Source organism: Mastomys coucha, unplaced genomic scaffold (genome assembly GCF_008632895.1).
Source record: "Mastomys coucha isolate ucsf_1 unplaced genomic scaffold, UCSF_Mcou_1 pScaffold4, whole genome shotgun sequence".
Classification (NCBI taxonomy): Eukaryota; Metazoa; Chordata; class Mammalia; order Rodentia; family Muridae; genus Mastomys; species Mastomys coucha.
This window is the reverse complement of record NW_022196910.1, coordinates 47915134-47937633: the sequence shown is the minus strand read 5'-3', so window position 1 is coordinate 47937633 and position 22500 is coordinate 47915134. Positions and strand designations below refer to the sequence as shown.

The following is a 22500-nucleotide window of genomic DNA, read 5'->3' as shown; positions in this document are numbered from 1 at the left end:
TTTCCCCAAGTAGCTAAGGTTTGGTTGGCACAATGGGAGAAAAATGAAAGACAGTTATAAGCACCACAGTGCTCCTGGATGAAATGCTTTAATATATGGTTAGAGGATATGGCTGTGTCAAGTTGGCAAGGGTTCATGGGACTGAGGGCACAGTTTACTAGGTGGGAGTAAGGAGGAGGAGGTGGAGGAAAGGAGGAGGAAGAGTGGGGAAGGGAAGGGGAATGGGAAAGAGAAAGCTTGGCTTTTTCCATTGGAGGATCCTGACAGATTATCTTGTGAAAAGAGAAATTAGTGATAAGATCAAAGGTGCATCTCTCAAGACAATGGGAGACTGGTCCAATAGGAATGGAAAGATGAGTTGTGTCGAGAACAATGGGAGATGCAGCTGGAACATTGCAGGACATTAGTGAAGAGAAGGCTTTAACCTACTCTCATCCTATAATCCCCAGCATCCATCAGATTCTTTCTTTTTTCCTTCTGTAGTAAACATGGTCCTTGCATCTGTGTTCCTTAGCATGTTCCTTTCATCGCTGCGGTTTCTACTTAGTTCTGGATTATTTATATTTGTGTACATGTGCATGTATGTGTGTATGCATGTGTGTATTTATGTGTCCGTATATGTGTATATGTGTATATGTGTGTATGTGAATATATGTGCATGTGTATGTGTATATATATATGTGTACAAGTGTGTGTATGTCTGTACATATGTGCATATGTGCATATGTGCGCACATGTATGTGTATATGTGTGCATGTGTGCATGTACACATGCATGTATATATGTGCACGTTTATGTGTATGTATGTGTATATGTGCGCATATGTATATGTGTGCATGTATGTGCATATGTGTGTATATATGTGAGTATGTGTGTATATATGTGTGCATGTGTGTGTATGTATGTGCGTGAGTGTGTGTGCATGTGTATGCCTTCTACTAAGTGAATTTCACAGTGGAAAGAACATGCCCTAGTGATATTTTTCTCTTGGCTCCAGGCATGTAATAATCAATTACTTGTGATCACATTCATGTCTCATTACAGGCGTGCAGATTTTGGAGGGGACTTGGGGAAAGGACTAGCATGAGGAATGTGGGATGTCAGTCATAACAATGCATAAAATGGATTTCTGGGAGTAAAATAAGGGATATAAGCTTGTAATAGAGTCATTGGGAAGTCATGCCAGGGCTAGTTGATAAACTGCACCATCGTCTATGTGGAGTCATCTGTCTGTGTGTGACTCTGAAGACCAATGCCAAATATCCAGTACTTTGTGAATAGTAACCCTCCATGGAATAGCCTGTTTTGTAGAGTAGGTTCATTAGTAAGAACAACATTACTATTAAATGATAGCTAATGCTTATGTAACAATTGTCATATGTCTGGCATGCCCCTAAGTCCTGTGTATAAAAATCATGTAGTCTCTACAGCTACACATTTCATATAAAAGAACCAAGTGAGGAAAACCTCTGAGAATCATAGTTAGCATGTGAGTGTACGTTAAACAGTAATGCTCAATTTAAAAGGAGTTCTATGGGCCAATGTTTTCTATTTTATTCTGGCCAATCAGGCATGGCTGTTTCAGTCCACATCACAAGAACTAAAGGAACACACTTGTGTCTCAGTTCTCTGTGGTACAGGAGAAAACTGGAGATCATCTCTGTTCTGGAAAATGCTAGCTCTGTTGTGGCTGATTGCTAGAACGACTCAGCTCAAAAGACACTTGGAGCCATCTCAGTAAGACGTAAGGAGCCAGGAAGCCATCAGCTCCTAGGAGCAGAACAGGATTTATGGGTAGGACTGCAGCAGTTGAAGCACATGATTTCCACCTATTGATTTCTGGTCTAATTTTTATCTCAAGTGGCTATATGACATGTTTATCACTTCTTTCAAAATTTCCTGCTGTATTTTTGAGAAGACTGATGCCAATGGAAAGGAGCAATTCCAAACATCATCTCTGTATCCCCTGTCTTCATAGAGTCACCACACAGGGACTGGCCAAAAGCAGCTTACAGGATATGCAGAATGCCAGCCCAGATCTGTGAGCTCAGATATGTTCTCCGAAAACTGGGAAAAGCAAAACCAAAACAGGATTAAAAACTAAACACACAAACACATCTAGTGTATGCTGGTCACTAAAATAATGCTAAATGTAGGTGGCTTGACCAAGTTTAGGGACATACACTATTACAACAGTCTACAAAGGACTGCGAAATGTGACCATGCAGAGCTCGTCCAGGTGGGTCTGTCAATAGTAGATGCTGGTGTGACTGAGTTACTGCTTCAAGCCTGTGCTGTACCACTCAAGTTGAACTCAGCTGCAGAGCTGTGCACATGCACCGTAGTTCAGGCAAGCATCCCCTCCCCCATACTGCAGAGCTGTGCGCACACTGTATTTCACATGACCCCCCACCCCACCTCATACTATTTTATTCTAGGCCACCAGAAAATTGGAGCTGTTTTTCAGCTATTTGAGAACATAAGCTCTTTCATTAAGAGCATTCCAGTCCCATGCCATACACAGCTTACTCACCTCCGAGGCTCCCCACATGTTCTTCCGTTCAGCACTTCAGGAAACTTTCAACATGAACCTTTGCCCTCGGACACAAGAGCGTACCTGTGTCGCAGGGAGGACAGAGTGAGTGGGAAGATGGAATTGCCTTGTTCTCTATGAGATCTTGCTTCCTCGACACTGTCAGCACCAACTTCTGCAGCCACAATAGAATTCTGGGGCAATGTGAACTTATCTTCAAGATTTACCTCTTCTCGGGATTCTGCTAGAAATGGTTCTAATTCCAGAAAAGCGCTAATCATTCCTGAAGTGTGTTCAACTTTGAAGTTTCAGGAATTACCTCTCCCACTGCCATAATCTAAATCCTGTAAAGCTCTGCGGTGTAGTGAGACTACTGAGATGAAGCAGTTTCTGAGGGGCGGCTTTCCATAAAGTCTTGTTTAACTGGTCAGGCCCATACATTTTTTGAAGAGGTTATAGATTTGCCCTCCTTAACCCCTCCACCCCTCCTCGTCTCCGCACACAGTGTCCTGTAGGAGCGGTGTTTGTAGTAGGAGTTATTTATATCTTAGCTTCATTGGAAAGCTTAGAATAAGACCGAAGATGGGCTGGGAGAAAAATGACTTTCTTGGTTTTTTGGGAAGGAGAGGAAAAGCCACCACTGATATGATGCCTCGAGACCATTTCAGGCAGGGAGAGCAGAGCATTCAGGAGGTGGAGAAAAACTGTGCTTTATGAAACCATAGCAAGCCGTAATTGAAGGTATGGCGACATAAACATTAGTATAGTTTTCTTTTTAGAAGTTATATGCATAGATGTACGAAAAGGACTTGAAACAACAGTACACTTGAAACACCAAGGTATTGCACTGTGGGATGTGTGCGTGTGCGAGGGCAGGCAGAAAGGGAGATTTGGGGAAGCCATTTTGCCTTGTATTAACAAAATCATAATATCAATTTCTACATGTAGGTAGGAGGGGCTTTTACATCAGCCAACTACAGTTCTCAGGATAAACTGGGGAAACAATGCAAACACAGGGCTATCTTGGATAAGCAGACACCAGACAGCTAATTCTTCCGACTCTGCTTCAGGGGCTTTGAAGTCAGACAGTTCGTGAAAACAAGGTACAGGTTCAAGCATGTACTTGTGAGGCTATCCCCAAAGCTACTGTTCTTGAAATGAGCAGTTCTATTTTCTTTTTTTAACACAATTATCAGAAAGTAGGTAGCAAGAACTGCCGAAAGTTTTATCCAGGTACATGCCTCGAGTGACTTCTACATGGGTGAGTGAGCTGTGAGATGACTCGGTCCTGGAAGGTCCTGACCAGCACCCGCTGGACTCAGCCTGGTGATGTCCCAACATGGATCGGCTGCAAAGCCATTAACAAGTTAAGGAAATGACCCTCTTGTCATCTGTGAAATGGTTGGACAGCAACGGTTTCTTTTTCTTTTCTCTAACAGTGTTATGGGTCAAATGCAGGAATTATAGAGACATACTGTTAAATGTAAAGCGGGGTTTGTAAAACCATAACTTCAACTCAATATGGCAAACTGTAAGCAGCAGGCAAACTAGAATTCTCAAAATGAAGTCATTCAGTTAGATTTTTATTTCATTATCAATTCTAAAACTGCATGTTTTCTTCTAGGAAGCCCCAACTGGAGTCCCAAGTTATTGAATGTGTGTTGTTGATGTGAATGCAGTCATGTCAAGAACTTGATAGCCTCAGACCCATGGGAAAGTGGCAGAGGCTCCCCTGGTGTAGCTTAGGGAAATAGTTAATTCTTTCTTCCTGGTCCAAGTGTGGATGTTGATAGTGTATGTCTATCACAGAACCCACCTAGATGGTTCTAAAGACCCCTAGAGACTGCTCCTACCCAGATTAGCTAACCCAGTTTCCTTGATCACGCTGTACACCACAACCCTTGCTTCCTTGTGGATCTGTGTATGATGACTCCATTTCCTTATGTATGTGTGTGTGAGAACCCTGCTTTTTGCTCAGCTGTATGCAGGAGCCCTGCCTCTCTGTTCACTCAACTCTGTATAGCAAACATATTGAGCTTCCGGATGCTGAGGTTTCTCCATCTAAGAGCCCAGACCTCCCGATTGCAGCTTTTTGTGTGGCTGTGTTCCCCCTGACCCCTTCTCTTTCCTCCTGTTGCCACAATCAGGTCAGCAGGTCTGTGCAATGACTTGGTGTTTCATGCTATAGTATTTGACCCAAAGATTCAGCTCATCCAAAATACTTTGTCTCTTATGAGAGATTAAAAAACGATTTTAGTGTTGATTCTAAATTTCTTGAGTAATGTACTTAAATAAATAACCATACAAGGCTTCAGTCGTTTCTAAGTCTCTCTTTCTGACAAGTCTGTCAACTTCTTGAGAGTAGGCTATGACCTAGGAGCTTTGTAATTCCTTTGTCTGCAGGTGAAGGGCATTGGAGTTTTGCATATTTAATTAGGCAACTGTTCAGAGGATAGACATGTAGGTTCTTAGTTTCAAATCCTTGGTTGCAAACATTCTCGGTTATTCTCTCTTACCATGTTTCCCAAAGTGATTCTTTGAAAGGTAGGTCACACAGAATTTGCCTTTAGTAGATGCTTACTGTATACACAGCATCATTGACACCTGCAAAGGTGAACTCCTACCACAGAGGGGAAGGTGCCAGTGCCAGTGCTTGGCACATCCTTACAGGAAAGCATTGAACAGAGATGTCACAAACAAGGACCAGACATTTAGAGCTGCATTAAAAGAAATGTAAGAACCGGCTTTTAACTTTTAAAAAGAACTGTAATGCACATTGAGATCAATATGCTAAACAACAAAAACAACAGCAAAAAACCAAATCACAAGAGGACCACAACAAACCACATGGGGCTAAAATACTGGCTTCTCCCGGGCACTTGGTGATTCTAGTAGTACAGATAGGAGTGTTGAGGACAGCGGACAGTCCCTGCAGGACCACCAAGGAAGAGACTTCAGAAGACATGGGTTTGAGCTGAATCTCTGATGTGTGCAGTGGAGGGTATAAAAACAGCCTCTACATCACGTTAGATGGCCACTGCCACTCCCCCCTTACAACCAGCAACAGTCTCTCCTATAAAGGGCAAAATAATCTCCAGTTGAAAACAACTGATCCAGACAATCAACAAAATAATAGCAATCATACAACGTTTGTTTTTCTGAGTGTGGTTACCTCACTCAGTAGGATCTTTCCTAGTTCCATGCACTTAAACCTGCAAGTTCATGATTTACCTTTTATTTTTTAAAGATATATTTATTTACTTTATGTATATGAGTACACACTGTAGCTGTACAGATAGTTGTGAGCCTTCATCTGATTGTTGGGAATTGACTTTTAAGACCTCTGCTCGCTCCAGTTGACCCACCATCATTGCTATTTTTTTCAGGATTATTTTGGCTCTCTGGAGCCTCTTGTGGTTGCCTATGGAATGGATTTTATGATACTTTCTTTTCTATTTCTGTTAAGGACAAGATGGATATTATGAATGGGGTTGCACTGAATCTGTAAATGGCTTTTGATAAAACAGTCATTTTTACAACATTGATTTGATCATTCAATGATCATGGGTTGTCTTTCCATTTTCTAGTGTCTTTCTCTCTCCTCCTCTTCAGAGGTTTAAAGTTTTAACTGCAGAGGTCCTTTATTTCCTTGGCTAGGTTTATTCCTAGCTATTTTCTTTTCCTTTGAGGCTGTCCTATGGTGTCTGTGAGTTACTTCCCTGTATGTTTTTTAATGGTGTAGAAAGGCTATTGATTTGTGTAAATCGATTCTATATCCTTCTGATAAACAAAGAGTTGAATTTGTTCATCATTTCTAGACATTTCCTAGTAGAATACTTGGGATAGTGAATGTGTAGTATTATGTTACCTACAATAGGGATAGTTTGACTTCTTTCACTATTTAAATCCCTTTAATTTCTTTCCCTCACTTTATTGCTCCAGCTAGTGTTTGGAGCACAGTATTTAAAAGCATCAGGAACAGTGTTCATCCCTGGCTTGTTCTCGATCTCTATTGAGCATGACATTGGTTATAAATATAGCTTTTATCTTTTTAAGGTGCGTTCCCACTAGCCTTACAGTCTCTGGGACTTTTATCATGTTGGAGTTTGTGAAAGGCTTTTTTTTTTTTTCCATCTATTGTGATGGTCATGGCCATTTGTGTAAGCTGAACTACATACAGGCTGGTTCTATGTCAACTTAAACTAGAGTTGTCTGGAAGGACGGAACCTCAATTGAGAAGAGGCCTTCATAAAATCCAGCTGTAAGGCATTTTCCTAATTAGTGATTGATGGGGGAGGGCCCAGCCCATTGTGAGTGGGACCATCCCTGGGCTGGTGATCCTGGGTTCGCTAAGAAAGCAGGTTGAGTAAGCCATGGGAAAGCAAGCCAGTAGGCAGCACCCACCATGGCCTCTGCATCAGCTCCTACCTCCAGGTTCCTGTCCTGTTTGAGTTCCTGTCCCGACTTCCTACAATGATGAACTACACTGTGGAAGTATAAGCCAGATAAACCCTTTCCTTTCTAACTTGCTTTTTGGTCAAGCAAAAAGCAAGTGCTTTTAGTGCTTGACGCCAGCATTAGAAATCCTGAGGCCATCTCTGTCCCTCAGGGATGAAGCAAGCTTGGTCATGGTGGAAAATCTTTTTGATGTGTGTATTCTGTTTGCAAATGTTCTATTGAGCATTTTGGAGTTTATGTTGACCGGGGATATTGGCCTGTAGCTAGTTTGCTTGCTTGCTTCCTTCCTTTCTTCCTTCCTTCTTCCTTCCTCCTTCCCTTCCTCCCCCTTCCTCCTCCCTTCCTTCCTTCTTCCCTCCTTCCTTCTTCCTTCCTTCTTCCTTCCTTTCTTCCCCCTCCCCCTTCTCACTCTTCTTCCCCCCTTCCTTTTCTCCTGTATCTTTACCTAGTTTTGTATTAGAGAAGTATCAGCTTTGCAGAAATCATTTCAGAGTGCGCTTTCTGTTTCTGTTTGAATAGTTCAAGACGGATTGACTGTAGATGTTTTATGAAAGTCTGGTAGAATTCTGCTGTGAATCCATCTAGTCCTGGACATTTTTTCCAATATGGGAGGGTTTTTATTACTACTTAACCTCCTCATCTATTGTGGGTTTTTTAGTTTTTTGGCCTCTTGGTCCAATGCCGGTGGTTTGTCTGGCTTTAGACATTCAGCCATTGCTGTTGGAGTTTCCAGCTTAATGGAGTGCAAATTTGTTTGTTTTTTAGTATTTTCTTACAGTATCCTGCATTTCTTTAGAGCCTGTTGGAATATTCCATGCTCATTTCTAAGTCTGTTCCTTTGGGTCTTTCTGTTCTTCCTTTTGGTTAATCGGGTTGTCAATCTGTTTAATCTTCACAAAAAGCCAGCTATTAGATTCATTTATTCTTTGCATTGTCTTGTGTTTCTATTTAATTTATTTCTGCCTTGATTTTTATTATTTCTTGCCATTGACTGGGTCTGTATTTAGTTTGTTCCTGTTTTTTCCAAATTTTTGAACTGCATCATTAAATCATTTACTTGTGCTAGTTTCTTTTTTTCTTCATTTTTTTCTTGATCCAGTCTGTATTGTTTGAATAGATGCCAGATAAGAGGAAAAGGTATACAACTGTCCCATACAAGAAAGCAATATAAACTGTCACAAAATAAGTAACTTTTTAAGACGTGTCTGAGATCACCCACACAATACCTTTTGTTTAAAAAATAGTAACAATTCCTTTCTGGAACAGCCACCTTATCTCGTAAGTAGTGGTCTATACATCTACCCTGTCAGTCACAACTCACTTCCGAGCAGGTTCAGAGAGTACTAGGCGATTAGAGCTGTTCTTCTTCCTGTAGGAGCTGCTCTCAGTGCGTACCAGACATTTCCTTGTGTTGTGTTTTAATTTCAATTTACTTCTGGGAAATTTTTCTTTCTTGACTTCTTTGACTTACTCATCATTCAGTAATGAGTTGTTTCATCTCGAGATTTGTCTGTTGTTAATTTTAAGTTTTATTGCATTGTAGTCAGATAGGATGCAAGGAGTTATTTAATCTTTTCAAGTTTGTGTAAAGACTTGTCTTATGTCCAGGGATGCTACCTTATTTTTTTAGAAAAGCTCTTGTGTGCTGTTGAGTAGAATGTATACTCTTTGGTGTTTAGATAGAATATTCTGTAGGTGTCTGCTAAGTTCACTTAATTTATAATGTCACTTGTTTCTATTGCTGTTTTTTAACCAGATGGCCTATCTATTGATGTTAATCTGTATCTTTGTATCCAATAGGACATTATTTTTTTGAAATTTAGTGCCTTAAGTTTGGTGCATATATATACATATATATGCATATATATATGCATATGTGCACATATATATAGTGTGTGTGAATATATACACACATGTTTGTTTGCTGGATATAATATACATGTGTATGTGTATATATACACACATATGCACATATACACATATATACACATATAGAGAGACTATCAGTGTCTACTTGGTTAACTGTTCCCTTCATTCAAATGAAGTGTCTCCCTAATCTCTTCTGGTTAGTTTTAGTTTGAAGTCTGTTTTGTCAGATATTAGGACAAATATCTGACCCTTGTCTTCTTTCTGGCCCCCTGTTCCATTTGATTGGAGTACCATTGTCCATCCAAAAGGCAGTGCCCATCTTTAAAGCTCGGATCTGTTTCTTGTAGAGAACAGGTGGATGGATTTTCTTGATCCATTCAGTCAGCCTGTGTCTTTTGAATGGGAAGTTGAGGCCACTGATATTTAAAGTCTATATTGAAATGTAGTCATTGTGTTGTTGATTTTTGGTGTTGTCTGTGTTCTTTTTTCTTTTTTAAGATTTATTTATTTATTATATGTAGCTGTCTTTAGACGCACCAGAAAAGGGCGTCAGATCTCATTACGGGTGGTTGTGAGCCACCATGCGGTTGCTGGGATTTGAACTCATGACCTTTCGAAGAGCAGTTGGTGCTCTCCCCTGCTGAACCATCTCACCAGCCCGTTGTCTGTGTTCTTGATGCTATTTTTTGTTTTAATAATGATGGCTTCATATTTCCTTCCACAGTCTCTCTTCTATGCCCAATCCTCTATTCAGCCCTGAGATACTGCTTCCTGTATTTTCTTTAGGTTTGTTTGCTATATATATTGTTTATAATGTGGAAAGTTTTCCTTTCTCCTTCAATTATTGTGGGTAGTTTTGCTGGGTATATTAGTCCAAACTGTCTGTCATAGTCTTTTAGGGCTTGGAATATATTGCTCTATGCCCTTCTGGGTTTTAATATTTCCATTTGGAAGTCAGCTGTTATTTTGATTCTATCTATCTATCTATCTATCTATCTATCTATCTATCTATCATCTATCTATCTATCTCTATATATAACTTAAGTTTTTTTCTCTTGCACCTTTCAATACACTTTCTTTGTGATATATACTTATTGTTTTAACTGTTAAACACCATGGGAATTTTCTCTCCTGGTCTTTCCTATCTGGTGTTCTCTGTGTTTCTTGTATCTATTCTATATGAATGTACCTTTCCTTAGTTTGGAGAAGTTTTCTTCTTTGATCTTGTTAGATAGCTAATGTATGCCATTGACTTTGGGTTCTTCTTTCTCATATATACCTATAGCTTGAAAGTTTGGTTTTTCCATGGTGTCCCCCATTTCCTTTGTGTTCCTTCCCTTTGTGTGTGTATGTGTGTATGCATGCGTGCATATACACACACACACATTGGCCTGAGCTCAACTTCAAGTGCCATTCTTCAAGTACCATCTACCTTATTTTATGAGATGGGGACTGGCTCAGGTTCATCTTGTATCACACTATGCCTTTTAGCCAGCAGGCCCAAGAGATCTGCCTGTCTCCACCTCCCCAGTGCTTCTGTTACAAGTATGCAGCACCAGGCCCAGCTAATTTATTTGGTCTCTAAGGAACAAACTCAGGCCCCTGTGGTGCAGGGCAGACATGTTACTGACTGAGCCATCTCTCTAACCCTTGTTTGTTTGTCTTAGTTTTTAAAATCATCTCCTGGCTGAATTTCTTACTCCTATTCATATCACGAGTTGTTCTATCAGTTTTGCTGAACTGTCTCATGATGTTTTGAATGTCTTGCTGGGTTTCCTGAGGATCATTATTTTGAATTCTTCTAGGTCACTGAATAGATGTTTTGCCCTTTGGAGTCTGTTCCAGGAGAGCTGCATTTTTTTAAAGGCAAAGTGCTTCTTTACTAATGTCTCTCCTTTCAGTGGCTGGGGGAGGTCAAGCTACTCAAACTTTAGTCTTACTTGGCCTCTCTTGGCCTCTCTTTTAGTCACTATTTCAAAATGTTCTCCATCCTTGGGATTGTGTTCCATTTCCTCATGGCACTCCTGAGTCCTGTTCTCAGAAACCCAGGGGCACACTGGTACGGGAGAAAGCACCATCTCCAGAAGATTCACATTCATTTTTAAAAAGACTGATTTTATGAACTGTTGGTCATGCTCCAACAGACTAGATTTTAAAACAACAATTGAGAGGTTACTATGTGATAAACTGTATGCTAATAACTTTAAAAAAACCCTATTCTTTAATAACAAAACCCAAAGGGCACACAGGCTGTGTAATTCAGGAAACATTGGGAGTAGGACCAAGCTTGGATCTGACAGACCCCAGGCCCTCTCTCTAGGAAACATTGGGAGTAGGACCAAGCTTGGATCTGACAGACCCCAGGCCCTCTCTCCTCAGCTCCTTTAATACAGTGTTGCCCTACATTTTGATGGATTAGTCTTTTCTTCACTTAGCAAGTCACCATCTGGCAGCTCTGGCAACAGCGTTAGTTGGTGCTAATTTTCTGATGATGGCCAAGTAGCTGTATTTGGATATTAAATTAAAGAAAGCTGTGACTAAGGTATAAAGAAGTGAGGAGAGATCCACAACTTCCCCCACTCTACTGAGGTAGCTGACTGACACACTGTAACCTCTCACAGCTGGCGCTTTCCTGTGTGAGGGGAAAGGACACTGCCCACCTTACAAGGACTTCCAAGAGGAAGTAAACAATGTCTTAGAAATAGAAATAGGTCACTGTGATCATGAAATGTTCACATTAAAGTACTGCGAAGGACTGATCTGATATTGGCTGTCACAGTGTGCCTTGGTGAAAGGGGAAGCCCTGTGCTTGGAGCAAAGGCTTGGGCTGAGTCAAGCATCACTTTAGAACTATGGGAAGTTTCCCTGTTAATTGAGTGGCTAATTCAGGTTTTTGATGAAGAGTAGTCACTTGCTGTAGAGGACAAATGAGAGGGAGGTGGGTTTTGCTTGTCCAAAACCAAGAGAATCTAGATAAACCCAGGAAATAATAAATCGTGCTCTTTCAGAAACTGGCCAACCTATATCCAAGGGGTTCTATGGTTTGGCACAAGACATGCATTTGAAAGTTAGTGGGTATAGTGGCCAATTCAGAGAGAGCCCAACTGATCGCTAGGATGCTTCGAACCACAGCATGTTGAAGAGGTGATAGAGGGTAGTAAGAGAAATGGGGAGTTCGAGGAGGGTAGTCGTGACCCCTATGATGAGCTTCATTCAGTAAAGACTGTGGGACTCAAAGTTATTTAGATCTTGGGGATGAATAAGAAAGTAAGGGTTGAGGCTTAATAGTGGTGTGTTTGCCTGTCAAGTTGGCAAGGGGTCAAGTGTACTGGCTGGTTTTGTGTGTCAATCTGACACAAGCTGGAGTTATCACAGAGAAAGGAGCCTCCTTTGAGGAAATGCCTCTATGAGATCCAGCTGTAAGGCATTTTCTCAATTCAAGAAGGGGAGGGCCTACTGTGGGTGGTGCCATCCCTGGGCTTGTGGTTTTGGACTCTATAAGCAAGCAAGCTGAGCAAGCCAGGGGAAACAAGCCAGTAAGGAACATCCTTCCATGGCCTCTGCATCAGCTCCTGCCCTGTGTGAGTTCCTGTCCTGACTTCCTTTGGTGATGAACAGTAATGTGGAAAGTGTAAGCTGAATAAACCCTTTCCTCCTCAACTTGCTTCTTGGTCATGATGTTGGTGCAGGAATAGAAACCCTGGCTAAGACAAACAGCAACTTGCAAATCCAGATGTCCTAGAGAGCTACAGATTCTTTACCTCACCGTGGCAGAGGTCTTACTGATTGAGGTGGTTGCAGATCACAGAACCTGCTCTGTGTTTTGAAAAGTTCCTCTCTATTTTATGAGTGTGATCACCCATCAGTGTGAGTGAGTTCCAATGAGATCTGGCTTAAATAGTATCAACAGCAATTTAACACATACTTCGAAGGCACTCATGGGAGGTAAGACTGGCTATCAGCTGCCTGTGAAATTGGCGCAAACGCTCTTACTAATGATTAGTTTGATGTCAAACACCTTGAGTGGGAGGCAAGATAATGAATGTAGTTTTGAAAATCTGATAAACTTGAAGTTATAACCAAGAATGTGTATATGTGTGTATACATATATATACATATACATATTTGTGTATATGTATATGTATATATATGTATACACACATATACACATTTATATATATTCATTCATATCAGTGTTCCTGAAAATGTGTTCTCTTGAATATTTGTACCATTATAATGCTTTTGCACAATTCTAGGCAGATGAAATATTGTGCAAAAGAAAAATGTGCTTTGTATTTAGGGGTAAATTGCTTACTGAACCAATAGTGCTCAGATGAAATATAGTGACTATTGTTTTCAAAGATCTTTTGGCCACTGAATCAGTCTATTATTTGAAAACCATATTTTGAGGCTAACATTTTTGGTATTGTGAACCACGAGATACAAGGGTACAAAGGATGCATAGGTTTAGAACAAAGGCCAGAGCTAGAAGTACTGGTACCAGAGAAAGCTGGGAAACACAGTGGAGATGTGGAAGAATAGGGACCACTTACTTGGATTGTAAGTATTAGAAAAACACTTCAGAAGAAGGGGCTTCCAAAGTTGGGTGGCAGAGAGGTTGGAGTATTATCTGAGTTTCAAGTCATAAACACTAAGTGGAGATATTGTGAAAGATTAGCTCAGAAAACAGCAGTCATGATTGGGTCAGGAGGGTTAAGGTAGGAATGGTAAGGCCCATCCCTGCAGCAGTAGGGAAGGCAGGTTCAAGGGAAAGCTTTACAGAGGGACACACTGAAGGTGCTAAAAATGAGGGAAAGAAAGCAGAAGACTACAGAATAAGCTTTAGGAATGAAGATTGGATTCTCTTCTGGGAGTAGAATCTTTTTAGGTGAGTAGCTGTTCACTCCCAAGCTGAGTTTTGGATTGTTTTGGTTTTCTATATCATCTTGTTTCCCTGCTGTATACAAATGTTGCCATAAAGTAGCACTTGGTACCTGGCAGCTCTTATTATGTTGCCGTTGTGTGCCCTGCTTCATATACCAGAGACTGAGTAGACAGCAACATCAGGCCAGGTAGCTGTCTGCTTCATCCACCCAGTATTTCATGATCATGGAGTAGCTGGAAGGGGGTTCCTTCCTTATGCTACTCATACCTTAACTTGCTTGCATAGTACCAGAAACAAAAATACACTTTTCTTTCTTTTTTTTTTTTAAAGGTTTATTTTTTATTTTATGCACACTGTAGCTGTACAGATGGCTGTGAGCTATCATGTGTGTGGCTGCTGGGAATTGAACTCAGGACCTCTGCCGGCCCTGCTCGCTCCGCCCCGCTCGCTCCAGCATAATTCACTGTAGCTGTCTTCAGACGCACCAGAAGAGGGCGTCAGATCTCATTATGGGTGGTTGTGAGCCACCATGTGGTTGCTGGGATCCGAACTCAGGACCTTTGGAAAAGCAGTCAGTGCTCTTACCCGCTGAGCCATCTCGCCAGCCCCAAAATACACTTTTCAAAGTTCATGGATGAATTTGGATTTCAGTGCTATCTAGTTGCAAGGTCTCTGCTGTAAGGAAAATTGGCATTATACTGTTATATGGCTAGGGATTTGCAGGTTTTACTTCCATGCATGTAGTTAAGTGTATAGTGTTAATGGCAGTCGCATGACTCTGTAGTCCACATAACCATAAATTAACTCTCCTACCTCTGGTGTGCCTTCTTTGAGAACATTCTGAAAGACCACCCAGAATGTGGAATTTGCGTAGACTGCAAAGACTTAATTCAAGTTGAGACACCACGCACCACTGACTGACCAATTACACCTGTCTTTGTCAGGACCAGCTACCCGTTTGCTCTTCAAGGAGGTTCGAGCTATTGATCTTAAACTATAAAGGGCTTTTATGGCTTGAATTATGGTGACTTTATAGAAGACCTCCTCTTTCAAACAGAGTGCTTCGTACATAGTAAGCACTCCATAAATGCTCTCAGCTACGACTTAATGTGTGTTTCGACCTTCCAATGAACTTCTCTGCCTGCTTTCCAGATTGGCGGGAAAGCTTCTGGAATTGTATCTTTCATAAGCATTTTACTTGAGGCTTTGATGGAGTATAGTTTTACTGACTTCATGAGACTTGCCTTTTTATTGATAAGTCATTCTGTGAGGTTTGCTGACCAGTCCAAATCTTTGCAAACATGTTACTGTTTGACTCTGTGTTTTCAGAGACTTTAGCTATACAACAAAACGTTTTAATGCATTCACTAAGATATATATCTTCTATATATAAAAAACTTGATATATGTGTATATATGATGTATATATATGTGTATATGTGTGTATATGTATATGTGTATATACACATATATATGCATGTATATATATCATTCCCTAGGGACCGGGTCCTTTTCCAATAGATTTCTACTTGCTTGCTGTTTATTTCAGTACTTCCCCAAAAGATAACTTTATTACAGTGATATGGAAAATATTTTCCATGTGAAGTTTCATATGGTTTGAGGGCAAAACGTTACTTTGAAAGTTAGTAATATAAACAAGTTGGAATACTTAGAAAGGCAAGAAGCTGTGTGATTGTAAATAGGAGAGGTTTTCTTCATGCTGAGGAATGCCAGTTCGGGTACAAGTGCTCAGTTACTTGGAGAACTTAAAAGCATGCATTTTCTCAAGCTCTGTCTGCTTTTCAGGAGCTTGATATGAGCTGGAGAACACCATGTCTTCTGGGGCCATTGACGCAGGTCTTTGGAACTGGTGGTCCTGTGCTAGCCTGGGTCTTAGAAGGGTGGTGGCCAAACATCCCATCTCTTCCTTACACTCCCAGAACAACCACTAATAAAGAAAGTGCTCTATAGGTTTGTCTAGAGGCCAGTCTTAGGGAGACATTTTATTTGAAAAGAGAAAGCAGGATGCTCAGCTTTTACAGAGCCAACGAAGAGTGTTTCCCTAGGTTCAGCCATAGGCACTTGGAGATTGCTGCAGCAGTGGGTCAGGAGTGCCATTCCCTCTTGAGTTGGCAGCAGGACTTGGTATCATCTACACCACAGCACTGGCTTTGCAGGCATTTAGAATCCAGCATTGCTGGGATCCTGGGAGCTTGTGATAAGGTTACAGAAAGTCTTTGAGTCTGCACAGTGTGAAGCAAGGTTGAATTCTCTGCGTGGGACACCTGAGCAGGCTTGGTGATGCTGTGAGGATGAGGCTCAGGTTGCATTGGACATCCCAGGATGTTAGAGATACCAAGGATGTACAGAATTTGCCAAGGAAAGTTGCAGGCTCACCACACAGGCCATATTTGTGCAAATGGCAGAGCTGAAGGGACAAAGCTACCTTAACTTACTGGCACTCAAATGATGCCATCAAAAGCCCTGGGTGCTGAGCCTGGAGCTACAGAGTTTAGTTTTTGTCCTGCTGGGTTTCACTCTTATGTTGGTCCAGCGTTCCTCACCATACCTGACTCCTCCCTTTAGGAGTGGAAATGCACCACTGGATATTAGAAATATGTAACTTTAGACATTAAGATTTTACAGGGACTCATAGCTCTTTGCCTGTAGTTTCAGAGAAGTCAATGGTAAACAGTATTTGAACTGTTAAAGCCAGGAAAGTTGGACTGGATGCACTTTGCATTATGAGATAGCCTACAGGGATTGGGGCAGAATGTTCTAGTTTAAATATAAAATGTCCTTCCTGGGTTCCTGTGTTTGAGCTCTTGGCTTCCAGTTGATAGTGTGGTTTGAGAACCTTGTGGGACTTTGAGAGGCAGGGCCCACGCGACTACTGTAGGCTTCTGGGGCTAGGCTAATACCAATTATCAGCTCAGATTATCTACCTGATCTGCTAAGATGTGGAAAGTCATATCAAAAGCTCCCACTGATATGGACAACGTGGCCTGAGCCTACATATGGACTTATCTCCCAAAGAGTGAGCTGGAGTAACCATTTCCTTCCTTGGGCTGCCTCTGTCAAGTACTTGTTAGAAATAAGAAAACCAGACAACGTAGAGTTGTTCTTACTTTCTATCTGCTTAAAAGCTCCATTTTTTCCAGTTATTTTCTTTGCTGTTCTTTTGTTTGTTTGCTTTTCCTGTACCATTTCACAACACACCATGTAAGATCTTAACCAGACCAATAGTTTATATTGATATATATATATATATATTTATATTTATATATATATACACACACACATATATATATATACACACTTATATTATAATCTGTTCTTATTTAGCTGAAACATTGCTGAGTTTCTAGTGAAACTTCACTTCATTTCTGAGTGAGCTTGCTAGGTTAAATCTATGTAGCATTATTACTTAGAAACTTTTACTTGGCTTTTAATAAATACCAGGACCTGACCCAGGCTCTTTTAGGGTCTTCTTAATCTACACAAAAGCTCTTAAAAGTAAGTTTCTTACCCCTATTCTATAGGTGGCAAAACAGCCCTGGAGAGGTAATGCATGTGCCTAATCCTTGGGGTTGCAAGACACTGTGGTAACTCTGAGCATCTTCACACAGAGACTTTGAAGGCAGGAAAGCACAGTCTGAGAAGGGCTTCCCTCTGACAAGCTCTCCAAGAATAATCACCAACAGGCTTTACCTAATAGGACTCAGCTGGGCCAAGGGCTTAGCCTTGAACCAGGTTTCGATGCATTTGCACAGAAGTCACTGCTCAAGTGGGTGTGTCTTGGCACCTTCCAGAAACTGCAGTTCTGGTACTGAGGGAAAGAGAGACTAGTTGTCAGGTAGGCAACGAATAGCAGCTGCTGCCATTATTCGAACTGTAGGTCTCAGTACAAAACAGTGTGCCTATGTGTAAAAAAATATAACAGGGAAGCTTACTAGTATACAGTTAATATATAATTAGTATGTATTTAATAAAACTACCAGGAAACAATATAAGAAAAACTCATATAAACAAATGTTATAGAATTTCAACTCTGATGAGTGTCACACACAGGAAGGTGCCGCAGCATTATAGAGAAGAGATTTTGCCTAGTCTGGTCATTTTGTTTTTCTTCAGAAAACTTTGAAGCTAATACATGCAGGACATTTCTGAAGTTAGGTGGCAGGGCGACTGGGAGCATCCCAAGTAGAGGAAGTGTACTCATGTTCCAGCGAAGACACATGAATGTTCATGCCTCTTATGAATTGTTCTGTCTGAGAAAGGCCTTTGCCTGGGGGTAGAAAGAAATTCTGAGACTAGTACGTGTGGCCCTCAGATGTTATAATTTCTGTCCTGGAATATTATAATTTCTGAAATTTTTCTTCTCCTTCCCCACCTGTTCCCCTCCACCTCCATTATTCGGCACTGTCAGGGTTTCCAGTATCTCAGGGTGGCCTAGAACTTACCATATGGCTGACCCTCCTGCTTCCACCTCCTAGGTTCTGTGCCACCACAACCAGCTCATATACTGTTAGGAACCAATCCAGGCCTTACTGCACGCCAGGCAGGGATGCTACCAACTAAGCTCCACCCTCAGCCTCAAGTCTTTTTTACTTGGATATACATAGAGTGTTCGGTGTAAATAGAAAATGGCAGTTCTTTTTACTTTCTCCAGGAGCATACAACTCTAACCAGTGACTAAATCTACCCTCTCCTGAAAACCTTCAATTTCACTACACAAAGAATGTGTATGTCACAGACTTAAATTGTTTTTAAAAATGTGATGATAATTGGATTTTCTAGTATCAACCCATTCTGATTAAAAATGCACAAGATCTTTGTTTTCACCTCGAAACATTAGTAAATTATAGTGTGAGCCTGGCTGAGATTTGGCTATGGATGTAGTGTGTCCACCTAAACTTCACAAGCTGGAACATTGGTCCCCAGTGTGATGGTGTTCAGGTGCTGGGTCTTTAAGAGGTGGGGCCTAGAGCAAGATAATTAGGTCACATGGTCACAACGAGCCATGAGAGGGGTGCTAAACAGCGTAGAAATATTATCTCACCTATGCCGCTCTGCACCTATTTAAAACTTTGAAAAAATAAAAAGGGATTAAGGTATGTCAGAAAGCCGTTATAGCCGGCACCAAACGACTCCCCTTGGTGATTGCCAGAGGAGCCGATGAATAATTCTGCCCTCCAATGCATGAGTCTGTTGAGTCAGGGATAGAATGGGGATGCTTATCCATTCTGTGGACTTCTTTGTGCCTCCTCGTATTCTGGCATCTCGTAAGAGCTACCACGGAGAAATAAGCCTGCCAGGAGTAGCTCCGAGTGGATCGAATGCTCTCGACGGTCTACCAGCCATGTCTGCATGACTACCTTTTCCTCTCTGTATTTCACTCGACTCAAAGACTATTTGTGAACCAAGGTTATCCTAACAGATGCTATGATGCACTATGACACAGCAGACTTGGTGTCTTTGGTTATGTGAATGAGTCCAATCTCACAGAAGTTTCAACAAACTTCTGTCCTAGGACCAAGTCCCATACCTGCACATATGAACGTAATACTTTTATGATCATGCTTTTATTATTAACAATGTATTTTTTAAATGTTTAATACTATGTCTGAGGAGTCTAAAAATGTTTTCTGCTTTTTAATCAATGCTCAGGCAGCAATTTGTTTGTGAACATATTTTACATACATTTTCTGGGTATATTTCACATAGACCAGGTGTCTCAGGACAATGTAAGATTCTCTGAAGGAGTTTTTTGACATCATTTCTCATATCCCAAAATGTATATTTTAGTAAGACTGTTGTCACTGTGGTTTCCCTTGACAGGCAACTAAGCACACACACCAGGTATGTTTAGACACTGGCTACAAAAGTTACTGAGGCGTGGCTAAGATGTAGAGAGGAAACAGATGAGGAAGCCAACTGATGTGAGTAACACATCAGAGGCTTTGAGTTGTCATCAGGATGGTGTAGTCATGAAGCCAGCTTTTCCAGAATCGTAGATCTCCCAGAGTGAAATGAATTTGCATTGGAAGTGGGAGGGGGCATAGAAGAGAAGGACAGACATGAGGACTGGCTTGGGGAGGATGTTGGGTCTGTGTTATTAGAGGTAGTTGCTGCAAATGTGATTGGTTGGACCAGAGGTGGAGCTAAAGGGCTGAGTATTTGCCTAGCATGTGTGAGCCCCTAGGTTCAATTCCGAGCACCACACAGAGAAAACTCCCAGCAAAGCAAAATCTGTGATTACATACATACATATTTATATGTGTATGTGTATGTATATATATGTATATATATATATATTTATATATAGTATGTAAATGGAAAATGTTGATTTTTGTTCAAAAATAAGGTGAACTTTGAGAAGATTCAAGAACACAGATTTTTTTTGTGACCAAAGAAGCCTTTTATTTTCTCACTTGTACTTTGATGAGTTCTCTCAAAGCTAATTTAGGTGAGGAGAGCCACCATGTTCAGTGTGCTTCAGTCCTCTGGCATAATTTCAAAGGAATCTCCTTTTCCCAGTTTGTTAACTGCATTTCCACAGAGGGGAAAAATCTTCTCTCTCAATGTAACGTCCTTAACAGGACTCCTGCTGCTCACTCCTTGAACATATATACCGTCGCCTGTGAATGTGTGATATAAATCCGACTGAGCATGCCCACTAATTGGGCCGAGCGCTCGATATAGACAATGCTGTCTTATAGTGGCCCGTATGGATAGGCCCAGCCACAGGGTTAATTCTGCTTGAAAGCACCTCAGCAGCATCTTGAGAGTAATTATCCGACAGCAGTTTCCCACAGCCAGACCACGGGCTTCAAAGGCTTCTGAGTGTACAGCCAGTATTAACCTATATCTGAAACATAATGTTCCCACAAGGACTCTGTTCTCTCTTCCTCCTGATTAAGTGTATGGGGTTACTAAGTTCATGTGCTGTGTGCTAAGACCCTGCTGGAAAATTACTTGGTGTTAAGCAATTGAAAATCTTTGATAATAACTACGGACTAGATTTGTTCATTGCTCCATAATACAATTGAAGTAAGTTTATCTGTAAAGAAAGACTGGAAATTTTGGAAAATAAAATCCCTTCTATGAAAAGCAAACTTTGAAAGTTTTTTTTTCTTACTATGGGACCTGAATTACTATATGCATTCAGTTGAGATGGTTTAAATAAATATATATGTTTATGTTTAAGGAAATTATTTCCTCTTTTGACCATTATATAGAAATCTATAATTACTGCAGCTCTACCCTGGTTCTTTTATAATCTTTATATTAATTTTTTTTTGTTGTTTGTTTTTTGTTTTTACTTTGCAGGTCAGAAACCAAATTTGACTCTGGTTCAGGTATGTTTCCACTAATAATGTTATTCTGAGTACATATTTTTTTACATTATGCTTTGAAAAGTAATTTGGTACATCAAGAACCATTTTGACTTAAAACAGTGAGCAATCTCTTTTTGAAATGTGAGCCCCACCTCAGAACAGGGCTACAGGATGCCTCAGACCATGATTTAAGATGTTCATTTTAGGACCTTTAATACCTTTGAAACAAGTATTAATTGCCCTCTAACTGCAGAGAGTTCCCTTTTAAAAACTGGGGTGTCTGTTGCACACTCTCACTGCTCCTGCTCACAACAGCATGTTACTTTGTAAATAGACAAAGCATGTTACATGCTTAAATCTTTGAAGAGTGTCTGCAAGTGATTTGGGGCCAGGCGGGGGAGATGCATTTTAATTGAGCAAAGTATGAAGGGTTTCGTACCATGGAGTTGGAAACTCATCTAGGATGTAGACGTTTTAATGTTTAGTTGGGGGGAGTCATAGAAAATTTGGATCACCTTGAGCTGTTGCTTTGTATCTGTCAGGACAGAGTTTACGGACAGTTGTACTCTTAGCCACATCGGATGCTCTTTGTCATTAACCATGGATGTAGTCCTGTAGTGCTCACCAGGCTGAGTCCTTCACCTCCTGCTGAGCTCTGTGCATGGCAGAGTTTTACGAAAAATTTGTCTCACATTGGGTGTCAAGGAATTATGCCCTGTGATGGATTTTAATATATCGACATTAGTTTCCAGTCCCAATAGATAATAATTTGCAGGGGAAGATGATATAACTTGTCAGATTTAAAAGTCACACTTTTTCTCATGAGTTTCACTGTATCTTAGCCTAAAAAACACCTTAGCTTGTGGAGTGGCTGTCCATTCCTTTCGAGAGTGGTATCACAGATCTTGCTTGCTTCTCCCTCTCCTGACCCTGATCATCCTTGTCCACTACAGCTGTGTGACTTTCTCTAGTTTAGAGGGACTCTTATCTTAGCTAACACAAAATCTATAGATTTGGCCTAATAAATTCACCTAATTTAAATGCTCTGATTCCAAGTTTTTAGTCAGAATGTTCTGGGACTTCTAAATCACATGTGTCACTATTGCAACAAGGTAAACAAAAGTCAGACACAAAGTGTTAACAGTATGAAGACTAAAGATGAAGTGACATTGAAAATACTGTTTGACCATTGACTTCCTGAAATGGCATCTGAATGAAATACTTTTAATAATTGAAATCTCTAGGCATAGCAATAGATAAATTGATGGAGATTAAAATCACACAAAAACTACATGCTTTAGAAAAACTTCCAGGCTGGAGAGATGGCGAGATGGCTCAGCTGTAAAGGCTAGGCTCACAACCAAAAATATAAGTTTGGTTTCCAGTACCCACGGTTGTGTCTCCAGCCACAGGAAA

At 40.8% G+C, this 22500-nt stretch overlaps 1 protein-coding gene across 5 annotated transcripts in view; it reads left to right on the top strand.

The window, feature by feature from the left end:
• Msrb3 (methionine sulfoxide reductase B3) overlaps window positions 1-22500 on the top strand; it is a 123167-nt gene that overhangs the window by 53005 nt on the left and 47662 nt on the right. For all 5 annotated transcript variants that reach the window (XM_031349861.1, XM_031349858.1, XM_031349862.1 and 2 more), the window contains exon 5: window positions 21077-21105. In XM_031349861.1, the coding sequence (XP_031205721.1) occupies window positions 21077-21105 (29 nt within the window). The remainder of the gene's footprint in view (window positions 1-21076; window positions 21106-22500) is intronic.